Source organism: Myotis lucifugus, unplaced genomic scaffold (genome assembly GCF_000147115.1).
Source record: "Myotis lucifugus unplaced genomic scaffold, Myoluc2.0 scaffold_10, whole genome shotgun sequence".
NCBI lineage: Eukaryota > Metazoa > Chordata > Mammalia > Chiroptera > Vespertilionidae > Myotis > Myotis lucifugus.
In genome coordinates this window covers 2,004,750-2,028,901 of record NW_005871058.1, presented here as the reverse complement: position 1 = coordinate 2,028,901, position 24,152 = coordinate 2,004,750, and the positions used below count along the sequence as shown (strand labels likewise).

The following is a 24,152-nucleotide window of genomic DNA, read 5'->3' as shown; positions in this document are numbered from 1 at the left end:
AGTGAATTTTTTTTTCAATAGAAAGACTTAATACAAGAGTTTGTACTTTAGAGAGTTATGGGAAATGTATTCTAGATCATTAGATTCCAAACTTTGACTTTTTTCTAACTTCCTAGGGCCTCCCAGCCTCCACACTAACCTCCCAAATTGGAGGGAGCATGTGGCAGCATTTTAAAATATTTCCATGTTGCCCAGCCAGTGTTGCTCAGTGGTTAAGCATTGACCTGGGAACTAGGAGGTCATGCCTGGGTTGTGAGCTCAATCCCCAGTGTGGGGCATGTATGAGGCAGCCGATCAATGATTCTCTCTCATCTTTGATGTTTCTCTCTCTCTCCCTTTCCCTTCCTCTCTGAAATCAGTTCTATATAATAAAAGCCTAATATGCTAAGTGTTCGGTCATCAGTTCAACCAATCAAAGCATAATATGCTAAAGATATGCTAAAGCCGCTCAACCGCTAGCTATGACATGCACTGACCACCAGGGGGCAGATGCTCCAACCAGTAGGTTAGCTTGCTGCTGGCGTCCGGCTGATCGGGACTGAGTGAGATGGACCAGACATGCCCTGGAGCCCTCCCATGGTCCCTCCCTGCCTGGCCAACCTCCCGCATCCCTCCCTGGCCTGTGCTCTCTCACAATCCAGGACCCCTCAAGGGGATGTCAGAGAGCCAGTTTCGGCCCAATCCCGCTCAACGCAGGAGCTGCCCTGGTGGTTAGTTCACTCCCACAGGGGGAATGCTGCTCAGCCAGAAGCCGGGCTTATGGCTGGCCAGCCTAGTGGCTGTGGCAGGAGCCTCTCCTGCCTCTGTGGCAGCACTAAGGATGTCCAACTGCCAGCCTAAGCCATCAGTCAGACATCCCCCAAGGGCTCCTGGACTGTGAGAGGGTGCAGGCTGAGCTGAGGGACACCGACCCCCCCCCCCCCCCCAGTGCACAAATTTCGTGCATCAGGCCTCTAGTAAAAATATATTTTTAAAAATAAAATGTTTCCATGTCTGGCAGATCTTTGCACACAGCATATGCTTGAGGAGTCTTCATTTAATTTTACTAAGACATGGGTCTTCTGTGTATATTTTTATTTGTATCCTAGCTCATTTTATTACCATTCCTGGTGCCATAAACTCTGCAGATAATAATTTCTTCTTTTTCTCTCTCTTTTATCTTTGAAGCTGTAACCAGCCCCCCTACACTTCTGGCTGTTGACAATGTAACTGACACCACTGTCACAATGAAGTGGCGGCCCCCAGATCAGATCGGTGCCGCAGGTTTAGATGGCTATGTGCTAGAGTATTGCCTTGAAGGAAGTAAGTACAACTCGTGGTTAAATGAATACCATCATCACTAGGTGAGATATGCTCCCCCTTTCTTTTGTTTCTCTCTCTTGGGAACTCATCTCTTGCCTACTGAAAATGACAAGCCAAAGGTCATCCTTCTAAGATGGATAAAAATTTAGCCCTTCTTTGATACTCAAGGCTAGCAAATTAAGATCTCAAAAATATTCTACCTTGGCTGCCCGATTGGACAGCACCATTGATCTAAGTCAAGATAGTTCAGGGACTTCCAGTTCTTGAATTTGTGGAATTAAATTGTACCAAAGCAAAATAAAAGTCTAGTTAGAAAGAAGCAAATTAGAAATTCTCAACCCTAAACTGAGCAGAGGTCAGCAATCAAAAGAGCTGCCTCTTTCTGGGGAATAAAGAGCAACTACATACTAGTATTTGGCTCTTTGGTGACCATCCCCTGCCTTCTAAAGTGGGAAACCAAGAGGAAGAAGAAGAATTAAGGACAACTTTTTAGTGTTGAAAAGAAGCAGCGTTAAATCCCACATGAGGCACCAAATGGATTGCCCATGTGGCAGTAACTTCTCTCAGGGCTTTGGATACCTAAAAATTTAATCACTCAAATTTAGGAGCAGAAAAGAAACAGGAAAACAATTGCTGATAAAAATCATAGAAAAAGAGAAAGTGGCACAAGAAAATATGGGCCAGAGTGTACCGAAAACCAAAAAAGAGGTGAAATTCACTGAAAGCCTCTAATGTTTCTTGATTTCTTCCTTGTCATGGTTTGAAAATATATGAATCAAACTGCCCCAGCTCTGGACTCGGGCTCCATTCTAGACGATGGTAGGTAAACCACCCTCAGGGAAGCACACTCATATCCACAAAGGATGAGCCAAGGGGTAGCCTTCAGGAAAACTCTTTGGACCCAAAACTTTCACTTGGATCTTACATGAAGGACAGAGAGAGACCACAGGGCACATTTGGGAAATCAGGAGTGTGACTCCAAATGCACCTCCCCAGGAGGCAACACCAGGATGGAGAAGAAACTTCTTATGAAGAGAAAACTGCTGAGAAAGAAACCCCTGGCCCTGGATTGGGGCACCTGTGGGAATGACCAGGGGTGGTCAGGTGGGGAGGAGGGGAGGGGGGACGAAGCCTCCTGGTAACACTCAGTTCCATTTACATGCGCTGCGCTCACAGAGCAGGAGGTTTATTTCTCCGGGGCTTAGAAAGCCACTAACCAAAACCAGGGGGACATTCTAAGAAAGTTCCCAGAGTTATCCCAGCATGGGAGGGGGGCAACAGAGAAATTCTTGAGAACTTAATATGGTTGATTCCCATTGCATTCCCCTCCCCCACAACACTATTTCAAAAAAATCATGAGCACTTCACTCTGTTGTCTGTATCACCCAGAATTCCCCAATCTTATATGTGTTGTGGCTGCTGACCATGAACCTTTTGTTTATGTATGACCCGGAGCAAATTCTTTACTCTTTTCTTTCTGATAGGTTTAAAAAGTAAGAAGATACAGCAAAATGATACATGGCTGTCATTTTGATGTTGCCCACCTTAGATAAAATACAACGAAGTGTATTTTACATGATTTTGTGTGTGGTCTGTGTAGATATATATGTATAGGCCTATACATATATATATGTACACAGTCATTATTATGTATATATTTTGCCACATAACGTTTTGGAATTAGCTTTCTATGGAACGTGTACATCTTTCTTCTTGCAGTCTTTTCTTACTTCTTTCATGTGGCTGACCTATTCTTCATTCTCTTTTAATGGCTGTTGTCCTCCAGACTAATTTTCTGTAGTGTTTAATGCTTTTCGACATGTCAGGTTTTATTCTGTAAGAGAACTCTTCCTTTTATAAGATGGTGTGTTGGTTTTGACTCTGCCTTTCTCTTGTTTGGTTTTCTTTTTGGTGTTGTTTTTTTTAACGCCTGCAGCATTTTACTCTTCTCTGTTTTCTTCCTTCACTCTCGCTCCTTCTTCTCTTTGCTTCCCTCAGCGAAAGTGGTTCAGAGGTGAAGGGCTCAGCTAGATTTGTTCCCCTCGGGTCCCATTGCATCCTGTTTTCTCTTGAAATTTTCTTCTTTACTAGTTCTTTGCTCTTTCGTGCACGTTTTCTGCCTCCTGATTTCACTTGCTCATCAGTTGTCTCTTGACTATGAAAATGTCAACACAGTAGTTCCCAAACCAAGCATTGGCTTAAAGACGTATCTCTTTTTCCAAGTCCTAAGTAATTTTTATTATCTATATGCACTCCCAGCCACCAGGATATTCTGACTTCCTGCTCCTTCTCCCTGATACTAGTACTCCTAGAAGGGTTGGAATAAGGCAGAAGAGAAAGTTCTATGGGAGCCAGTGCAGTCCCCACTCCCCCAGTACCCAGAAAGTCATCATGCCAAACCAGTGGGGTGTGCCCATGACCCCCCCACCCCTGTGAGCCAGCACCATCTCCTCCACTCTTGCAGAATGCAGAGACCAGCTGGCTCCCTTGTCTTCTTGACCAACAGCTTGCTCTCATGGCAACCAGGGGCTGCCTCCTCAGCGGCTGGGGCAGTTTCCATTTCCTTTGAGAATTAGAGCCCTCGTAAGACAGGGTGGGCCTTATTATGAGTGTCCTCACTCCCAGCCTGATGCATGAGCCCCATCACGGGAGCACTTCATTGCCCGGGAACTCGGAGGACCCGCCCAGGCTGGGGTGGCTGGGGCAGGAGCAAGGATGGACTGTTCCACCGTGCACTGCTCCCCTGTGGAGTCCAGGGCCCGCTCCTCCTTTCTCTTCAGGGTCTTGCCTGGTTCTTCTCTACCTCTTGCTCCCACAGCTGGAGGTGCTTCAGGCTCCTTTCTCCTCCTCTTCTCTGTGGCCGGTGCCACAGGACAAAAACCACAGTCTGAACAAAGCAGGCCATGCCCCTCCTCAGGAACCCGTCCTGCCCCCCTAACGTGTTTGGTCTCTTCCGTCACTGCTCTGAAGACAAATATCTTTGCATACTTTGCATACTTTACTAACAGAGAATGCTGACTACTGATACATAGTCTTCTGGTGTGACAGTGGGTGTCTTTAATTAATTTTAATGACGGATTCCCAAAGGTACATCAGCAAAACAGTCTGATGAAAATGGGGAGGCTGCATATGATCTGTCGTCAGGTAAAGTATTCTTTGAAAGCTTTCACACTTTCTTACTCTATGATAAAGTTTCTGGGAATGCCCATAACCCAGCATGAAGTACACCCACCGTCCATACACACAAGAGAAGTCCTTTTAGAGATGGAGGGGGGCGGGGGCGGGCAGTGAGTTCATAATCTGGGATCCAAGCCTTCTTTTGTCCTGTGGGCATAAAGCATAGGAACTGTTAGAAGCTGAAATAGTTATTAGCCCTGGATGCTGGCTTGAGGTGGAAGAATTGTGCCACCTCCTTAGGAGGTCTTGGCCCCTGCGCTTCGTTTCCACCTTCGTGGGTATATGCGTACTGTCTTCGTAAATGGGAGCATGATCAGATTCCCTGTCCTCATGTGTGTATTTCAGAGTAATAAACAAACATCCGATAGTAATAAACTAGAGAGATTATATGACTGGAAATTTACTATAAAGTTCTGTCTCTCGTTCATAAGAATAACGTTTTCCTGTGTTTCTGAACTTTAATGTATATGGATGGCTAGATATCATGGTTACATCCTTCATTGTACAATTGCTGCCAAATTCTTGGGAACAGTTATTATGCAAGTGACCCTAGTATCCTGAATAGAGGTTTTTTCAGAAATAACAGAATCTGATTGTCCTTCTTCCTGTTATTTGCATTAGCCAGTATAGGCCATTTTTTCATTTAAGTCTGAAAAATGCCCAGCCACACACGTGATCTGAGTCCAGGCCAAATGATTTAATTATGAGTCAAATACTAATTTGGAGTTGACTGTTAAGATGATTGTTTCTCTAAACACCGTTTTGCCTTCTTTTTCTTTTGTGGATTTTAGCTGAGGACTGGATAGTTGCAAACACAGATCTGATCGACAAGACCAAGTTCACCATCACGGGCCTGCCCACGGATGCGAAGATCTTTGTGCGTGTGAAGGCTGTGAACGCAGCCGGTGCCAGCGAGCCCAAGTACTACTCGCAGCCCATCCTCGTGAAGGAAATCATAGGTGGGTGGCGAGCCTTTCAGCATGTTATCTCCCTTTTACATTATTTGCTTTTATTTCTTAAATCCCTTTCTCCTTCAAAACTTTTTATTTTGTTATCACTCCTTTGATATTGTATTCATGCTTCCTGGGAGTTGAAAATAACAAAACGGCCCAGCCAGTATGGCTCAGTGGTTGAGCACTGACCCATGCACCAAAAGGTCACTGGTTAGATTCCCAGTCAGGGCACATGCCTGTGTTGCAGGCTCCATCTCCAGTAGCGGGTGTGCAGGAGGTAGCTGATCAATGATGTTTCTCTCTCATTGAAGTTTCTATCTCTCCCTCTCTCTACAGTCAATAAAAACATATTTTAAAATTAAAACAAAAACAAAACCACAGCTCTTTTCAGGCAGTGTGGAGGGTAGCCTGGGTTTATATCTTGGGATGAGGACCAGTTAGTTAACCTCACTGGGGTTCTTCACCATTGACTAGAGAGAGAGAGAGAGAGAGAGAGAGAGAGAACACTAGTAATCTGGACACACTATTTGACAGCTGCTCTAATGGTGTGAGAGTGGCCATGGGTAAAACTGCTGGTGCCTTAGCGTGGATCAAGTCAGTGCCACCAACTGTTACTCTTTCTTATCTTCCTCCCCACCATGCACTTGCAGCTAAAATAAAAGGGCCAGTATTGCCTTGGAGTGTTCTTGATGTGGCATAAAATCATTAGTATTATTAAAGCTTGGTGCTTGAGTACACTTTTTTTTCTATACTTTGCGACAATAAAACACACAGTATGCATGACGCCTTGTGCTGTGTACCGTAGTACAATGGTTGTTTCTAGGAAAAGCCCTCGTGCAACTGAATTAGAGGCTAAACTAGTGACTTGTTTCATGAAATTCCATTTTTACTTGAAAGAATGACTATGTGACAAGCAACGTCTTGTCAGATTTGGTTACCTGGCAGACATTTTCTAGAAAATGAATGGCGCGAGCCTGTCACTTCAAGGAGAACCATTTATACTATTTGTTGTCAACTGGTCAATGAAATAAAGAAGAGCTTTTCAGCAAAAAATTAGAATTTTGGGAAAATGTTATCCATCACCATGGACTTGACAGCTCTCTAAAACTTAAAAATGTCTCCATCATTTATTAGCTATGTGGTCTCGGGTAAGAGACTTGATCTTTCTGAACCTTGATTTCTTCATCAGCAAGATGGAGATAGCAATAGTTTTTACTACCTCAAGAGGGGTGAGAATTAAAGAAATGAATCCACATTGCTTGTTTCACAGAGTGCTAAGCCCTCAGCATATGTGAGCTTTTATTAGGATGATGGTTCAGTTTGCTGACGAACCTGACTGAGTCTCTTTTTCCTCACACGTTAAGTTAGGGAGTTGGAGGATCTCCAGGATCCTCATCATCGACATCATCAATATCATCATTATCTCCTTAAATTTACTACTATTCTTTTTTAAATATATGTTATTAATAAAATATATTTTATTAATTTCAGAGAGGAAGGGAGAGGGAGAGATAGAAACATTATGATGAGAATCATTGATCAGCTGCCTCCTGCACGCGCGCTCCCCCGCCCCCCTTACTGGGGATCGAGCCTGCAACCCGGGCCTGTGCTATGACCGGGAGTTGAACCATGACCTCCTGGTTCATAGTTCAATGCTCAACCACTGAGCCACACCGGCTGGGCTAAAGTTTACTATTCTTGACCATTATGCTAAATGCTTTACGTGGATTACATTATTTCATCCTCACAACAGTCCTACAAATTAGATGCTGTTATCATCCTGCGTTTACAGAACAGGAGTCTGTGACCAGATTGATCTGCTACGCGTCTAATCTATTGTCTGTGACTCTGCAGTCTGTACTTCTCAGCAGAGCATAGGCCCTCAGGCTGACTCCAGGTTCTAATCCTGCCTGTGTCGCCAAGAGCAAGTTCCTTAACTCCTATGCTCCCATTTCTTTATCATAAAGTAAAAGCAGTACATAGCCCCTACGGTGGCAAAGAGGTTTAAATTGGTCCCATCATGAAAAGCATTTAGCCCAGTGTCTGTCACATATGAGCACCCAAGTGATGAGACCGACATCATCCCTCTCAGGGTGTGAAAGTGGTTGTGGGTGAGCCCATGAGCCTTTGACTCCCTGCTCCTAATGGGTTTACAGCAACATGTTCTAGTATCTTCTTGATGTTGAACTAGTGCACATTAATACACAGTAGGCTAGAGTTGCCCATTATGCAGTTCATGATAGCACAAGGGAGAAAGTTACTATAAAATGCCAACAGAATCATCTCAATAGCAAGTCCTCAGTGCTAAATCTCTTTTTTTTTCTTTTTTTCTGGTAAGAAAGAATAGGTAGTCCTACCAGCTAATGTGGTGTCTATAGACCTTAAATGGATTGTTCATTGGAGAATATACTCCCTGTTGGAAACTATGAAAAATATGTACAAGGTCCCAAGAGAAAATTTGGTGTTTTTCTATAAAGTCGCTTTAGACTTATAACGGCAATAAAAATAGGAAGTTGCAATAAAATCAAAGAGGTCAAGGATAAATTTTTTTGTGTTAAACTGTTAAAACGTTTCTTGGAAGAAAACATTTGGAACCAGAGTTACCATATATTATCTATTAGTGGCCCATCTAAGTTTTCCTGCAAAGGCGAGCAGTGAGCATCACAGCAGTATGCCAATATAAGGCTATTTCCAGTGTACTGTACTGATCACCAAATTGTGCTCTGCTCCTCTCACTCAGAGCCTCCAAAAATTCGCATCCCACGGCACCTGAAGCAAACCTACATCCGCAGAGTTGGAGAAGCTGTCAACCTGGTTATACCTTTCCAGGTAACAATTCAGGGCTCGCTCGTTTTCTCTTGCAATGCTGTGGTGTTTAAGAAGACAGGGGAGATGCTCTAGTGTTGACGTTCATCAGGACTCAGGATTTCCTCCAAGGGAGACAGCTAAATAAGGGAAGAGATTTGGGGAGTGATGATCTGCTGCTGTGAAAGAGAAATCTATAAAACCGCCATAGATGTTCCTTCTGCATGACACAAATGAGACCTGAAGCTCTGGGACTCTGGTGGGGCAGGGAGGAAACATCGGGGAGAAACCAAAACAAGAAATGCTTGGAGACTCTGGCCCTACACATCTGTAAAACTGACCTTCATTCGCAGTGAAGTTCTCAGGAAAACAACATGGGATTACTTCTCGCCATTACCCCAAACCAAGCAGAATTCCAATAAGAGACATTACTGAAATTTGATGTCTCAATGCCACTAACTGAAAAAAAAATGTGAACATTGTTAAATCATTGCTCCAGCGAAAGAATTTGTTATTTATAAGATTAACTAGACTTTGCCTGCAGTAGTCAGTTTTGGTCTCTCTCTCTCTCTCTCTCTCTCTCTCTCTCTCTCTCTCACACACACACACACACACACACACACACATACACACACACACACACACACACACACACTGCATCATCACACCCTTACTTATTTGACACCTTTTTTTTTTGCCTCTGTTTAATGGAACTTTCTGTGATGGAGGAAATGTTTATATATGTGCTCTCCAACACGGTAACCAGCAGCCAAATGTGACTGTTGAACACTTGAAATGTGCAACTAGGAACTAGTGTGAATTTTCAATTTTTTAAAATTATAACTAATTTCAGTTTAACTAGCCACATGTTGCTCTTATATCAGATAGCATGGCCTTAGAATTTAGGTCCCTGTGCACATTTGAAAACACACACACACACACACACACACACACACACACACACACACAGAGTTCATTCAAGCTCAGAGCCCCATGAAAACCAAGCTAACAAGACAGTCAACTCAAGCCAGGGGGCCCACACCTTAGAAGAGGCAGTTTGTTATCTTCCACATACACCCTGCGTGCAATCAGAATGGAAGCCAGGGAGGACGTGAGTGTAAACACAGTAGAGGGGGAAGGAGATGACTTGGCAAGGTTCCTCCCACTTCCCTCCTCCACAGGCTCAGATAAAAGCAGGAGTTGAGACAAGGCAGCACTCAGGACTCAGCCCCAGTGCTGGACTGCAGCTGCTGAATCATTTCTATCGCTAGGGCTGATCCCAGATCTTGGGCGTCTGTGTGTTTCATTTCTGTCACTGGGTCTGGGAGAGGAGAGAGCATGAGAACAGGGACCTCATAGGTATGGCCTCCCAGGGGCTGCTTAGCTGCCAGGAAGGGGCTGACAAGACTGCTCCATGTTTGTATCACCTCTAGAGTTCTCATAGGCATTTTCTCATTTAATTTGAAAAAATACCTGGTGAGGCAGGAAGGGCAGATTTCTTTATCCTCGTTTGAAAAGAGAAGAAACTGATGGCCAGCGAAGTTAAGTGACTTGCCCAAGGTCACACAGCTAGTAAATGGTAGTACCAAGAGCAGAGTCTATGTCTCCTGACACTTAATCCAGTGCTTTTCTTACTTTATAGGTTCTCAGAGAACTCAATAACCCCTCCCCCTCCTCCAATAGTTAAGAGCAAATTTTAAGGAAAGACCTGGAATTGTTTTTCCTTTTCTTAACCATTTGTTCTCTCCTTTCCCTGTGCAAGTCTAAGCACCCCAGCCATTCTTTCAGCTCTTTGGGCGGGGGTTTGATGTGTGTCTTTCACATTCCTTATCAATAAGCCACACTAGGAGCCGGAGGAAGGCCATGCCTCACCGGACTGAATGAATGTTTGGTTCCCACCTTCGGGGTGAGCCTGGGAGCTCAGGAATCCTAGGAAGTTTCTTTGTCATATAAACTGAAACTCATGTCCATGAGTGAGATTATAATTTTTCAAAGTCTGCTTTTTTAAAATTGATTTATTTCAGAGAGGAAGGTAGAAGGAGAGAGAGAGAAAAAAAAAAACACGTCAATGATGAGAGAGAACCATTGATTGGCTGCCTCCTGCACGTCCTTCCCCTGGGGATAGAGCCCGAAACCCGGGCATGTGAAACACTGACCGGGAATCAGACTGCAACTCCCAGTTCATAGGTCAACATTCAACTACTGAGCCACTCTGGCTGGGCACAAAGTCTGCTTTGAGAGAATAGTTTCAGCAGCTATAAAAAAAAGTGAATTATAGACAAGTCTGAAATGAGCTGGAATAAAAGGTGGAATAATAATCATTCATATTTAGATGATATTAATAAAACACTTACGTAGTGTACAGAAGCTTTCAAAGAACTTATCTTTATAACCACCCTGTGAGGCAGCACTGTCCTTATTTTACAAATTGGGAAACTGAGGCACAGAGAGGTTAAGTAACTTGCCCGAGGAAACACAGCTATTCAGTGGTGGAATCAGAATCCACATATAGATTCCAGGGCCCCAGGGCCCATGCTCTTGACCCTTATGCTGTGCTCTGCAGGCTTTGGTGCTAGAGAGACCAGCCTGTAAAACCTGGTTCTAATGCTTCCTTAGCTGCAAGGCCTTGGGCAAGTCATTTAATTCCTTATCCAAAAAATGAGGATAATGATACCATCTTGATATGAAGATTACAAGAAATAATAAACTTCATGTACCTAATGTAGTGCCTTGTACGCAGAATATAACTAAGGCAGCGGGAATTACTGTTGCTGCTATAGTTGCCCACCACCAGACTCTTTGCCAACTTTGCCTTGAACAGAGCAAGACACTGTCATTTTTTTGTAATAGTAGAAAAAAAAATCTTGAGACAATCTGATTTCCCTCCCCCTCTACTTTCTCTGTCTTCCTTTTTAGGGAAAACCAAGACCAGAATTAACTTGGAAGAAGGATGGTGCCGAAATTGATAAAAATCAAATCAACATTCGCAACTCTGAGACTGACACGATCATATTTATCAGAAAAGCGGAGAGGAGCCACTCAGGGAAATACGATCTGGAAGTCAAAGTGGAGAAATTCGTGGAAAACGCATCGATCGACATCCAGATCGTGGGTAGGTTTGGAAGAAGGAACTAGAACGTCCTGTCAAATCAGTATTTGGACTACTTGTCATTAAGGCTAAAGCAACAATTTGTGTGAGGCTGGCTCTACATAAAATTCTTTTTAAAAATTTTCTTAACATAAATTAGTAAGACTTGTTATCATTTCAGAACAATTTTTCACTAAAAGGACTAATCATGGGAGATGGGGCATCTATATTAAAGAAAATTGGAGATGGAGGTTCAATATTAAAGAAAAATAATGGATATACTTTTTAGTGGAAAACATCTGTATTGCTTTACTCTGTTTCTCTCAACTCCTCAACAATAGGACTACTTCCTGTGTTGAATTCTTGCATAGAAAACCTTGTAGATTCTGGACACAGCCAATATCAGCTTACATTTCCAATTAGGCAGCCTAGCCTTGTGATTCAACGCCAGTAGGCTGCCCTGGAGGGGTAGTTAATACGGTCTGAGATTTCATTTTAATTTTCTTTTCAAAATCCTTTTTCCCCTCAGGAAGATGAAAATCAAGAGTTTCCAGATAAGCTTAGCTAGAGTGCATTCCACTTCTCTGATGTTTAAGAATGGTGCAAGAAATGTGGGTAGAGATGCAGGCAGGGAGGGCGCTTTTGAAATGGCCTCCTGATTCATGGCGTAGGTTGGGAAAGAACGCGGGCTCTCAATGATGCTACTAACTAATCTCGTAGCACGACCGGGACAGTTAAAACTTGTGAAGATTGAGGATGTCTAGGGAGAGATTGTTCTCCTTTCATGGACAGCACCAAAGCACGATGGAAATGCGGTCATTAGTGGGTACCCGAGCCAGAAGGCTGACAAGAAGAGCATGGTAAGGCCTGGCTTTCTCTGATTCAGCACCAGCAAAATCACTTTTCACCAGAAGTGAAGGGAGAAGTAGGAGGTCCTCTCTCATGAGGAACCCATGGGGCCATGGAGAGATGAGCTGACTTAAGAGTCAGACTTGAATCCCAGCATTGCCGCTTAAGAACAAGTACACATGGACATCATTTTGATCTCCATCTTCCTTGTCTATCATGTAGGTTCACGAATACTTACTTTGCTTGGTTATCATGAAGCTAAAATAATGGACTTCAAGCCCCACCTTTTCATAAACTATTTCTAGCATGTCTCTCCCCCACCCCCCGACCGGATGGGTGTTATGTGACAAAATGTGTCATTGAAAGCAATATCTCTTAGCTAAACATAGGCAGCTTGAGAGCTGGATCAATGGATGACTTTGAAAGGGAAGTACTGCATGTCTTGAATTTCCTTAACACTGAGGGCTCTCCTCTGGACTGTGGCTTAGAGACTGGCAGTGAATCCAGAGGTACCACATTTCCTTCAGGTGGTACCTCCATCCCCATCAGACTTGCTCAATATTTGTTTTCTTAGATACCTAGTCAAGTTTAGATGAGCCAGTACTTTCCTGATGCTTCATATGTCTCAGGTCTGCCTAGTGACAGGGGATGGTCCCTAACCCCTACACCCCTGTGTTTCTGTTGCATTTCAGCAGGAGTGGACCTATGGACCCCAAGATGCTCACTCTGCCCAATGCACTTCCCAGAGATCACTGCACCATTGCCTTGTTGTGGCTACAAATACTATTCTTCACTTAAATTCCTATAGTCTTTCATACCTTCCATAAACATTGTTTTCATTATCTGTGCCAACATACAAGGGTAGGCAAAAGTAAATTTACAGTTGTGATTACATGGAACACAAAGTTTATTCTTGTATTATTTATTAATTATTGTATTATCTTTCATAGGAATAACTGTAAACCTACTTTTGCCAACCTGTGTATTTATTCAGTCATTTACTATGGATTGAGCACACTTCTAGCTGCTGGAGAAAAGAAATAGGATGGAAGGAAGGAAGGGAAGGAAAGGGAAGGAAGGGAAGGAAAGGGAAGGGAAGGGAAGGGAAGGGAAGGGAAGGAAAGGGAAGGGAAGGGAAGGGAAAGGGAAGGGAAGGGAAGGGAAGGAGGGAGGGCAGCTCCTATTCTTAGCACACTCACAGTCTAGGCCAGTGGTTCTCAACCTTCCTAATGCCGCGACCCTTTAATACAGTTCCTCATGTTGTGGTGACCCCCAACCATAAAATTATTTTCATTGCTACTTCATAACTGTAATTTTGCTACTGTTATGAATCGTAATGTAAATAACTGATATGCAGGATGTATTTTCATTGTTACAAATTGAACATAATTAAAGCATAGTGATTAATCACAAAAACAATATGTAATTATATATGTGTTTTCCAATGGTCTTAGGCGACCCCTGTGAAAGGGTTGTTTGACCCCCGAAGGGGTCGCGACCCACAGGTTGAGAACCACTGGTTTAGGCCAAGGGTCCTCAAACTATGGCCCACGGGCCACATGCGGCCTCCCGAAAACATTTGTTTTTTTACTTCAAAATAAGATATGTGCAGTGTGCATAGGAATTTGTTCATAGTTTTTTTTAAACTATAGTCCGGCCCTCCAACGGTCTGAGGGACAGTGAACTGGCCCCCTGTTTAAAAAGTTTGAGGACCCCTGGTCTAGGCAATAAGAAAGACATAAAACCAAATGATAAAACAATATGATAAATGTTAGAATAAAGGTTTGTATAAAGTGCTTTGGATATAAAAAAGGGCATAAATACATTTGTTTGCTGTCTTAAAATATGCAAAGTACATATATAACTATGGCCCCTAAAAGTTGTAAGAAAAATTCTTTCCTTTATGAACATTTTTGTCAGCAAGTGTATTTTCTCAATTAGAGGTCCCAAACATATGTGGTACCATGGGAATTTCCACTGTTTGCCAGATAAATTTTGAGACTACTATATTTTTTGGTATGGTAAGGGGAAAAAATGAAAAAAAAAATTTAGCATTCATTCATCCATTATAGTATTTAATAAACATTTATTTTGTGCAAGGTACCTACTATGTGCCAGGTATTGTGATAGGCACTAGGGATATAAGGAGAGAGAATAAACATCTGTCTTTAACATCCTGGCTTGTTCATACCAGTCATGGGTGGGGTAGAGAATAAACAAGGCAAACAGTAAATAGACTAGAGGCCCAGTGCACGAATTTGTGCACCAGTGGGGTCCCTCAGCCTGACCTGTGGGATCGGGCCAAAATCGGCTCTTTGACATCCACTGAGGGGTCCTGGATTGTGAGAGGGCACAGGCCAGACCGAGGGATTCCACTGGTGCACGATTGGGGCCAGGGAAGGACACGGGAGGTTAGCCAGCCAGGGAGGGATCATGGGAGGGCTCCAGGGTGTGTCTGGCCTGTCTTGCTTAGTCCTGATAGGCCAGAGCCCAGCAGCAAGCTAACCTACCGGTCGGAGTGTCTACCTCCTGGTGGTCAGTGCATGTCATAGCGAGCGGTTGAGTGGCCTTAGCATATCATTAGCATATTACACTTTGGTTGGCTGAATGGACGTCCAGCCACTTAGCATATTAGGCTTTTATTATATAGGATAATTTAAGGTAGCAAGTGCCGTGAAGAAAACTTCTCCAGGTTAAGGTGACACAGTGTGGCCTAAGTAGAGCAATGGAAGGCTGAACAGTTAGGGAGGAGGTGAGATCTGAGCACAGACCTTAAAGAACTTGTGTTGATAATATTAGGCAAATTTGTTGAACAATTTTAATTTTTCTCTGGTGATTTAGCATCATCTCTTCCTCAGAATAGATATCTTGGCAATAACATGTTATAATTATATTTTGTTATACAAAAGGTAGATAAGTAGACAAGTAGATTGATCGATGACAGACTGTACAGTTATGAGAAAAGTACAAAGGTAGTAGTTGACCTCTAGGGTATATGATTCTAATGTATAAATGAAGATTAAATTATACAGTCAAGTATAAATCAATTATAACGTATTAAATACATTAAATGTACATCGTTATTGCTCTCAAGATAAAAATTAGTGCTATTTTTCTTTTAGTGAATGAAACATCCCTGATATTTATTCTAATCAACAGTTGGGATAGTTGTGTATTTTTAGGTGATTTTCCTCAAATTGTTTTTCATTCAGGAATGGTTCACTGTCATTGAGCACTATCACCGAACCCATGCCACCATTACTGAACTGGTCATAGGCAATGAATACTACTTCCGGGTCTTTGCTGAAAACATGTGTGGCCTCAGTGAGAATGCAACAATGACTAAAGAGAGCGCTGTGATCGCCAAGGATGGTGAGTTGGTAGTGGGCTGATAAAGGGGGCTCTCACCCAATTCCAGTGAGTGGAGGTTTGGTTGAGTTTCCCTGACACCAAACAAGTCTTAGACACCAGCTGGATGTCCCACAATTCCACTCCATTCTGACATTACCCAGAGATAGCATCAGATCCCACAGGTTCCAGCCCACAAGAATGTCCCCACCTCCGACTTCAAATGCCAATTGCAAGTCCAAGCTGTCTCCTGTGCTTCTCACAGGCTATAAATCAGAGGTTCCAATGACCCCCTCCTCAGGTTTGATTAACTTCCTAGAGTAGCTCACAGAACTCAAAGAAACATTCTATCTACTATATCACTGGTTTAATAGAAAAGATTTTAACTCAGGAACATCCAGATGGAAGAGGAGCATAGGCAAAGGATGGGGAATGGGCACGGAATGTCCAAGCCTCAGAGCGCCATCACTCTCCTAGAATCTCCCAGTGTTCACCAATCCAGAAGCTCTACAAACATGTCCTTTTTGGTTTTTAAGGAGGCTTCATTACACAGCCGTGGTTGATTAAATCTCCAGCCCCTCTCTCCTCCTTGGAGGTCTGGGGGCGGGACTAAAAGTTTCAACCCACTAATCACAAGGTTGGTTTCCTTTGGCAACCAGTCCCTAGGTGGTGGTAGCGGTGGTGGTGGTGGTGGTGGTGGTGGTGGTGGTGGTGGTGTGTGTCAAATGCTACCTCATTAACATAAAAAAAGATACCTTTATAGCTCTCCTTGCTTAGGAAATTTCAAGGGTTTGGAGCCAGAAATGGGGATAAAGACCAAATATATGTTTCTTATTATAAATCACAATTTCACAACTAGACATCTGGAGACTTTGGTTTTCAGTAACTAGAGGAGACTGAAAGAAAAAGAAATGTGGTGAAAGGAAATAAGAAAATTATAAACACATATTTTTAAATTGATAAAAAATGTCCAATAATAAATTTAAAAGTAAACATTTTAGAGGAAAATTATATTATTATTGCATTTTAAAAAATGTAAGCTGAATTCATTCCAACTTCTGGGCAGTAGGTATATAAATGCCTAAATTCACAAGGATAGGAAAAAGTAGATATTGACTTATTGAGCTTGGGTTACTTCTATTCTTAGACACCTTCAAAGTAGCTACACGTGAGACCCATGAAACGGGTGAGGCTGAATTCCATGCCTATCATTTCATTTCCTCATCACTGTCACAGTAAAACTCATGGTTGATCAAAATACTCTGACACCAAATTCTTCTCAACATTTTTTCAGTTTCAGATGACCACTCTGCCCCCTGTGGGATATGTGTGCCCTCCAGAATGAATGCGGTGTGGTGTTCACTCGTGTTTTTACATGTTTTTCTAAGTTCAGGGAAGTTTTCATGGCGAGTAAAGTATGCCAAGAATAATATAGTCTCAGGCCAATTTGTGTATTTCTAATGCTTGTTTTTAAGGTAAAGTCTATAAAAATCCAGTGTATGAAGACTTCGATTTCACAGAGGCACCCATGTTCACTCAGCCTTTGGTCAACACCTACGCTATAGCTGGGTACAATGCCACTCTGAACTGCAGTGTGAGAGGAAATCCCAAGGTACCATGTTTGTTAGTTTTTTAATCACATTAGTTAAATTTAAGAATTAACCCGAAACTCTCCCTTTTGTATTTGCCACACTATAAATATAAGTAGGCATACAAACGGACCCTCCAACTGCTATTTGTGTCTTATTCTGGGGTTGGAGGGTGGTATTGTTGGAAAATTAGGTACACTATTTAAGTAGTAAAAAATGTTTACATTTCTTTACTAAATAAGGGATTCATTCTAAGGAAAAACCAAATCACCTATTTTTAAAAGAACTGAGAGGTGAGGAGATGGAAGTAATATTGTTTCACCTGAAAATTAGGTGGAAATATTGATTCATCAAGTTTTCTCTAATAGATTAAGACAAATAATGATACTATAATGCAAGGCAGAATTTAAAGTGTGCTATATTAAGGGTACAGAGTACTTGGAAGGGAGAAATCACATCTGACAGAAGAGAGTTAGAAAGGTTTGAAGGTTTCATGTTGGCATTTGAAAAGAACAAGCAGTTAATGAATGTTGCCCATGGAGACATTTATCTGGGTGGCACTGAGGGAAGGAGCCCTAGAATTTGAAAAATTGCAAACAGTGGTATTTTTTCCACGTGTACCATGAACAGAAATAGGAAAGTCAGAGAGAAGCCAAACTGAGGATAGGAGGAAGATGCTGAATTTGTGTTTAATTGGAAGTGATGTTGGTCCATCCAAGTAGGAATGATCAGTAGGCAGAGGAGAAGTTCACTGGAGCTTAGACAAAGGCCAAGGCTGTGACCCTCAGTTTAGGAGTCCCCAGGCATGGGGGCAGATGAGGAGGTACAATCCATCCCTTGGAGTCATTAAAAAGGAATACCACTGAGGAAAGAGGGTAATGAGGAAAAAGCCAGGACCAAGTGAGCCTCAATGAATACTTCCACTTGAAAGGTGGAAGGAAGAAAGAACAGTGTGAAGAAGACAGAGAAGAGCCATCTCTAAGGTCTGAAAAAGCAAAATCATATAAGAGGTAGAAGAGGGAATGAGGAGGCTGTGCAGTTACATAAGGAAGGGGAAGACAATACGAATAAGGAGTAGGAGGTCAGTGATGTTAGATATAGTTCAGGGGTCAAGGAGAATGGATTCACCTCCCTGGGTGATTAGGTTATGATAGATCTTGAATTACCTGGTTGGAGAAGATCCATTGCCACCAGATGATGAAAGCAGATGTCAGAGGACAAATTAAATGCTGAGGAGGCATAAGTAGCCCACAAATAATTAGAAAAAGATATCAGGAAAATGAAGTGAGGAAATTTGATGGTTATGACACCTTATGGGGATTCTCAGAAAAATGTCCAGCAATATATAGTCTCTTGGATGAGTTAACCTCATGGACCTGTAGATGAAATTGAAATGCAATTGAATCCTTTTGGGAAGATTGCTCCAGAGCTGCCCTGTGAACAAACCTGACTTACTTTTTCAGAACTGTTCATGTAGTGCAAACTTGATCACTAACTGCATGATGTTGCAGAAGTGAAGGGAACCAGGTTTGCTGAATTTATTGTGGTGATAGAAATGTATTCGCCTCAGAAGCTACTGAGGTGGTCCATTCTATCCTAGTACAATGTAAAGAAAAAAAGAAGAACTGCTCATTTGCTCTCTTGCCAAGCACTAAATAGAGCTTAATTTGAGAGAAACTGTGCTCAAATAGATGTGGATTCTTTTTAGGTGTCCTCTCTAAGCTATGCTTTAAAATTCTGTCACTGCTTTGATGGCCTATTAATATGCTAAGTACAGATATGTTTTGACCCTAATTTACTTCAATATTAATTTCAGCCCAAAATAACCTGGATGAAAAACAAAGTTGCTATTGTGGATGACCCAAGATACAGGATGTTCAGCAACCAAGGGGTCTGTACGCTGGAGATCCGCAAGCCCAGCTCCTATGACGGAGGCACTTACTGCTGCAAAGCAGTCAATAACCTAGGGACAGTGGAGGTCGAATGCAAACTGGAGGTGAAAGGTATGACATCCAAGACCTTGGGTGTAGAATAAAATGAAAGAAAACCATTTAATTATTATGCTTACTGCAAAATCCAAATTGTTTGCCAAAATGTTCTGGGGTGGAGGAGGAAGGGGCAAGAGAATTGGGGTAGAGAATACATTTTTACATCTTGCATTCACTCTTGATTTATTTGTGAAGTTCGTTTGACTTGTTAAGTAGACTTACCTTAAACTCTTGCAATTCTTGTTAACTAAAGAAATATTAATTACAGTAGAATGCTGATATGTGTACAGCATGGTGAGAATAAATGAAGTTAAGAGGGTATTATTTTGATGATGTACTCCATCTATAAATAGAAGCCTAGGGCAAAAACTTATCTAAAGATAGAAATTTACACTATTTTAAATTAGTTTACTATTTTGTGAAACTTTCAATACATATGGGTAAGTTTGCTAATTTAGTGTAGACTATTACTTATGTAGAATATAGCATCTACATATTTTAACCAGTTGCTTTTAAAATCTCACTAGAGAACTTCTATTTACAGGTCTACATTTCATTTATACTAGTTTTCTACCCATGTAATTCAAGAAAACGTATAAGGATTGATGTGGTAGAAAAGTTTCAGCATAACCCGTTGTCTTAATCAGTTTTCATATTAATTGAGTATAGTCTGTATAGTAAAGTTTTTTTCTTGGCAATCAAAACCTACTTTGGGACACATGATTCTAATATCTTTTCTCTCATCCGTATTGTATCACCTTGCCTTTCTGTGACAGTGAAGTCTTTTCTCTACCTCTTTCTACCTCTTTATAGTGAAGAAATTATTATCTAAAAGTCAGAAAGATAATCTTGTAATATCTATTTTTTGGAAAAATGTAGTAAATGCTTAGAGTACTTATGTTAAAAAAGTTTTTAGTCCTAAATTTAGTATAAAATCGTTAAGAAACTTATTGAAAAAAATTCCTTTGGTAATCTTTTTTTTTTTTAAATTATTCTTTCTCTTCTGATCTCTGTCAGTCCTGTGGTAATATGGTACAATAGATTCATAATTGAGTGAGAGAGAAAAAACAAGTTTAAAACATAACATCACTTAGAAAAATTTTAAGGCTTACTCTTGAGATAGTGCTTACAAATGTAAACATTACTTTTAAGTTTTTATTAGCTTAAGTGCAGATTATGGTCCCAGTTGCAATACCTCTGGTTTCTAAACTCTTAGGCTTAATAATTCCAAGGTACTGTTGGTACTTATGTTTCAGCATCCAAAAATAAAAATAAAAACAAAAGCCTAGTGCAACTTCTGCGTGTTTTGAAAATAACTGAATGTTGCTAATGATATAAAATGATTTCATAACTGGTTCAACATTTGGGGGTCCTTCCTAAAAGATAATAATGTTATAGATAGATATAGATATAGATATAGATATAGATATAGATATAGATATAGATATAGATAGATATAGATGATATATTTTTATGTAATTGCATGGTGAATTATATGATAATTGAATTTAATAATAAAAATAATGTATTTTAGTACATACGTTCATAGTAAAATATCAATTGCAACATATTGGTAAAACTTTTGGGTCCTAAAACTAAAGCCAAGGTTGTTTATCGTCAGATTGTTATCTGATAATAGGTGACGTGAATCAAGTTAAGCTGTAAAAATAAAGGTAAATATGTGAACTGAGAACAAATAAATATTGGTACAAATATTCTAATTCTACAGTGATATATCAACGAGTATTTTCCCCTGGAGAACCACTGTTCCTGGAGGGGCAGCAACAGGTTTTAAAAATTCATATCGCACCGGATATTTCTACTTCCTGTTCCATTCCTCTTACATGAAATCGCACTTTGCATGTAAAGCTTGACTTTCTCATTTGCTTCTCATTATATTTTTTTAGCAGCTCGTGGCATACAGTGTTTATGCCATGAACTAGGAAGGCCAAATTATTCAAGGTTATTAAGTAATTAGGAGCTAAGTTTTGTCAGAAAACTAAGTACCATAGCACAGGTCCCCATAAATAAAGCCGGAAGTGCATTTGAAGATACCATATTTTAGATGTAAGATTATCAACACCTGGGAACCAATGACATTTCTGTAATAATTGCATTTTTCACATGTAAAGAGATACGATCTCCCTTTAAGATAGTTTCCAGGGTAGTTTCCTTAGATTTGTGTTGAAATTCAGAAAACTGAACCTTTTTAAATTGCTAAGCTGTAGAAAAAGTGTTCCGAGCATTTTTGATAGGGAAAGGTCACAAATAAAAACAGATATAATATTTAGAAACTTTCATAGTTAAGACTTTCCCCTGAAAAATTCACCAGTAGGATATCTGTAACCCATCTTTCTATTGGACATTTTAGATATTTTCATGGGACCAAAAGTATTTCATATACTCATGAATTTAAATGGACAGATAAGTCTAGGTCCCATTATTAAATCTATTAAGCATTAAATGAGTCTGATAGTATATGTATGATTCTCCCCCAGTTGGAAGAATGGATTAAGAAGTTCTTTGGGGATGGGTAAGAAACTTGATGTAAACTCTATGATGTAGATCTATGCCTGAGTTTATCATATGTGCTCTTTGAATTCCCAGAGGTAATGTCAGCTTTCAAAGGAGGAAAGAATTAGGGCTATTTCTTAAAAGTTTTGTAGATTATACATATAGTCACTTTCTAGGCTGTTTGTTTAAGCCTTGTGTTTATATAGATTAGTCACATTTGGAATCATTTCAGAATACATATTATAGAATACACTAGTCTCACATTAATACCTACTTGATAATTTTGCCTTTTAGAATTTCAACATATATATATGTACACTAATACTTTGTTCATCATCTATGTTTTTCTTTTGTTGAAAAACACAATATATATATGTTGTAGGATTTTTTTTTTAAGCTAATGGTTTGGAAGCTCTTACCATAAATATTCACTGTACAATCCAATTGGCTTTGCCACCTGTTTAGGCAAAGTGGTTGTGCATATTAATAAGTGTTTTACATATTAATGATCCTTTTGAAGTGACTGGATCCCTGCCCTTCATTCCATGTGCTTCTATGTTCCTACATCTTTCACATGACTAAGGATTAATGAAATCACCTCATCATAATCGCAACCATAATTTCATCCGAGTACTCAACTCTGGTTTTAGCACTTTATTAATGCTCAAAACTTCTCTCTCTCTCTCTTTCTCTCTCTTTTCCTTAGTTGTAGCACAGTAAGGATTTTTGAATGTGTATTATCATCTAAGGTAAGCTTTCATATGGATTTGGCATATGAAGCTTATGCTGTCATAAGTCATACAGAGCTTGTGGTGTATGGCATGATTTTCATTATGTAGTCCAATGAAAATAGACTATTTAAAACATCTAACTTTGTAGTTTTTAATTTGTATTTTAGTATCTTGAAATTAACAACTTGTACTTATTCAGCACAACAATCTCCTGTTGACATGAATGCGGTAGAGCATGAATTAAAGCATTTAATGTGGATGAAAATGAGTGATACCCAAGCATTCTGAACGCTTTGCATCCAGGAATGGACATGTACAAAAGTGGCATCATTTCTACCGATATGTGACTTGAAGTCTTTTTTTAAAAGGAGAATGACTTTTCCAAATTTGCACTAAAGAAGTTTAAGAATGTTCATATGGCATGCTGTTTTTGTCTGGACGTGAATTTATTAGCAAGTAGTGAAGTACTTTTCCAAAGGACCATGAATTGTATAGTTTCATGGGTTCTCTCATGAAGGGTACTTTTATTTTTTTAGATATAATTCAGAAACATGAAAGGTAAGTATGAAATATTAGTAGGTATTTCTCTGACCCTCAGAAGGTATTGGATAGGTTTTACTATTTTTAACAAACTATTCCAATGTGAGCCCTAGCCGATTGGCTCAGTGGTTAAAGTGTGAGCCCTCAGACTCGAGGGTCACAGGTTCGATTCTGGTCAAGGGCACGTATTTTGGTTGCAGGCTTGATCCCTGCCCTGGTCAGGGCGTGTGCAGGAGGCAACCAATCGATGTGTCTCTCTCATGTCAATGTTTTTCTCTCTGTCTCTCCCCCTCGCTTCCACTCTCTCTAAAAAAGTATCAAAGTAAAAAATGTCCTTGGGTGAAGATTAACTAACCAAAAACAATTTTTTTTTCCAATTTGTTTCACTCTTGACAATGTATAAGTAGCCAAGTTTAAAGGAGTCGTCTCCTTTTTCTTCTCTAACGTGTTTGAGTTAGAACTTGGTGCTTAATTAAAAAGAACAGAAATAAACCGGAAACAGTTCTTCCTACTGATTCATAACATGGTAATGCATTTATTCTGCCATTCAGTCAGAGCACTTAAATCATCTATAGAGAATCCCAAAACCTCTCAAAGAGTGATAAGTATTTCCCAACCAGTTAGGAAATTAAATTAAGATTAAATAATAGCAGGAAACAAAGGACTTCTATGGGCCTAGCCAGAACTTGCTTTTCCTTCTAGATGTCTAGTGCCTTAAAGTCTAAATATACTAAACCCAGGAGAAGATTTCCGAGCAGGGACTGATTGAATCTTTGTAACTAACTGGAACATAATTAGACACATTTCCAGGCAGCTAGTCCAGGAGTATTGTTTCAGCGATTTTTCACATAGACGGTTTTGACTTTGCCTTTTCCTTTTTGCCCTCTCCAGGTGGACTTTCCTTCTGCAGGCTCCTCTTGCAAGGTGTACCTCCTAACATAATTGAGTCATATATGCGAGATTTGCACTCAAGCAATCCTGAGGAATACTAAGGGCCCGGCCACTGCCCCTGCACTCTACTGCTTTGAAATATGGTTGCAATGAGAAAGCGTTGTCTGTGTTAACACCAGGCACCCAAGTGTGGCCGTTGTTTTTTTTTTTTCTTTTTTTCTTTTTTTCCTTCTAATGTTGAAGAAGAAAAAAATGTTTGCACAAATTGCTTCATTAAAAACTGTAAACAAAATCCCATTTGAAGTCAGTGTTTTGATCATTATTGTCTGTGTTTTGTCACTGTGCTTTACAAAAAGAGCAAGCTATACTATAAGCAA

General features: G+C 40.6%; 2 protein-coding genes and 1 non-coding gene across 3 annotated transcripts in view; all 3 read left to right on the top strand.

The window, feature by feature from the left end:
* MYBPC1 (myosin binding protein C, slow type) overlaps positions 1 to 11,948 on the top strand; it is an 81,886-nt gene extending 69,938 nt beyond the window's left edge. The window contains exons 22-28 of the mRNA XM_023749869.1: positions 1,168 to 1,302; positions 2,787 to 2,795; positions 4,390 to 4,446; positions 5,271 to 5,438; positions 8,173 to 8,261; positions 11,154 to 11,349; positions 11,855 to 11,948. Coding sequence (XP_023605637.1) covers positions 1,168 to 1,302; positions 2,787 to 2,795; positions 4,390 to 4,446; positions 5,271 to 5,438; positions 8,173 to 8,261; positions 11,154 to 11,349; positions 11,855 to 11,862 — 662 coding nt within the window. The 3' untranslated portion in view covers positions 11,863 to 11,948. The remainder of the gene's footprint in view (positions 1 to 1,167; positions 1,303 to 2,786; positions 2,796 to 4,389; positions 4,447 to 5,270; positions 5,439 to 8,172; positions 8,262 to 11,153; positions 11,350 to 11,854) is intronic.
* A 191-nt stretch (positions 11,949 to 12,139) lies between these two features.
* On the top strand, positions 12,140 to 23,880 carry LOC111824977 (myosin-binding protein C, slow-type-like). The gene is made up of 6 exons (XM_023749870.1): positions 12,140 to 12,185; positions 15,387 to 15,546; positions 16,998 to 17,134; positions 18,928 to 19,114; positions 22,320 to 22,362; positions 23,776 to 23,880. Exons 1-5 carry the CDS (start codon positions 12,183 to 12,185, stop codon positions 22,331 to 22,333), a joined length of 501 nt encoding a protein of 166 aa, XP_023605638.1. The 5' UTR covers positions 12,140 to 12,182; the 3' UTR covers positions 22,334 to 22,362; positions 23,776 to 23,880.
* On the top strand, positions 18,588 to 18,718 carry LOC111824989. Its single transcript, XR_002828095.1, has one exon. It is a non-coding gene; the product is annotated as a small nucleolar RNA SNORA66 (small nucleolar RNA).
* Positions 23,881 to 24,152: the final 272 nt, after the last annotated feature.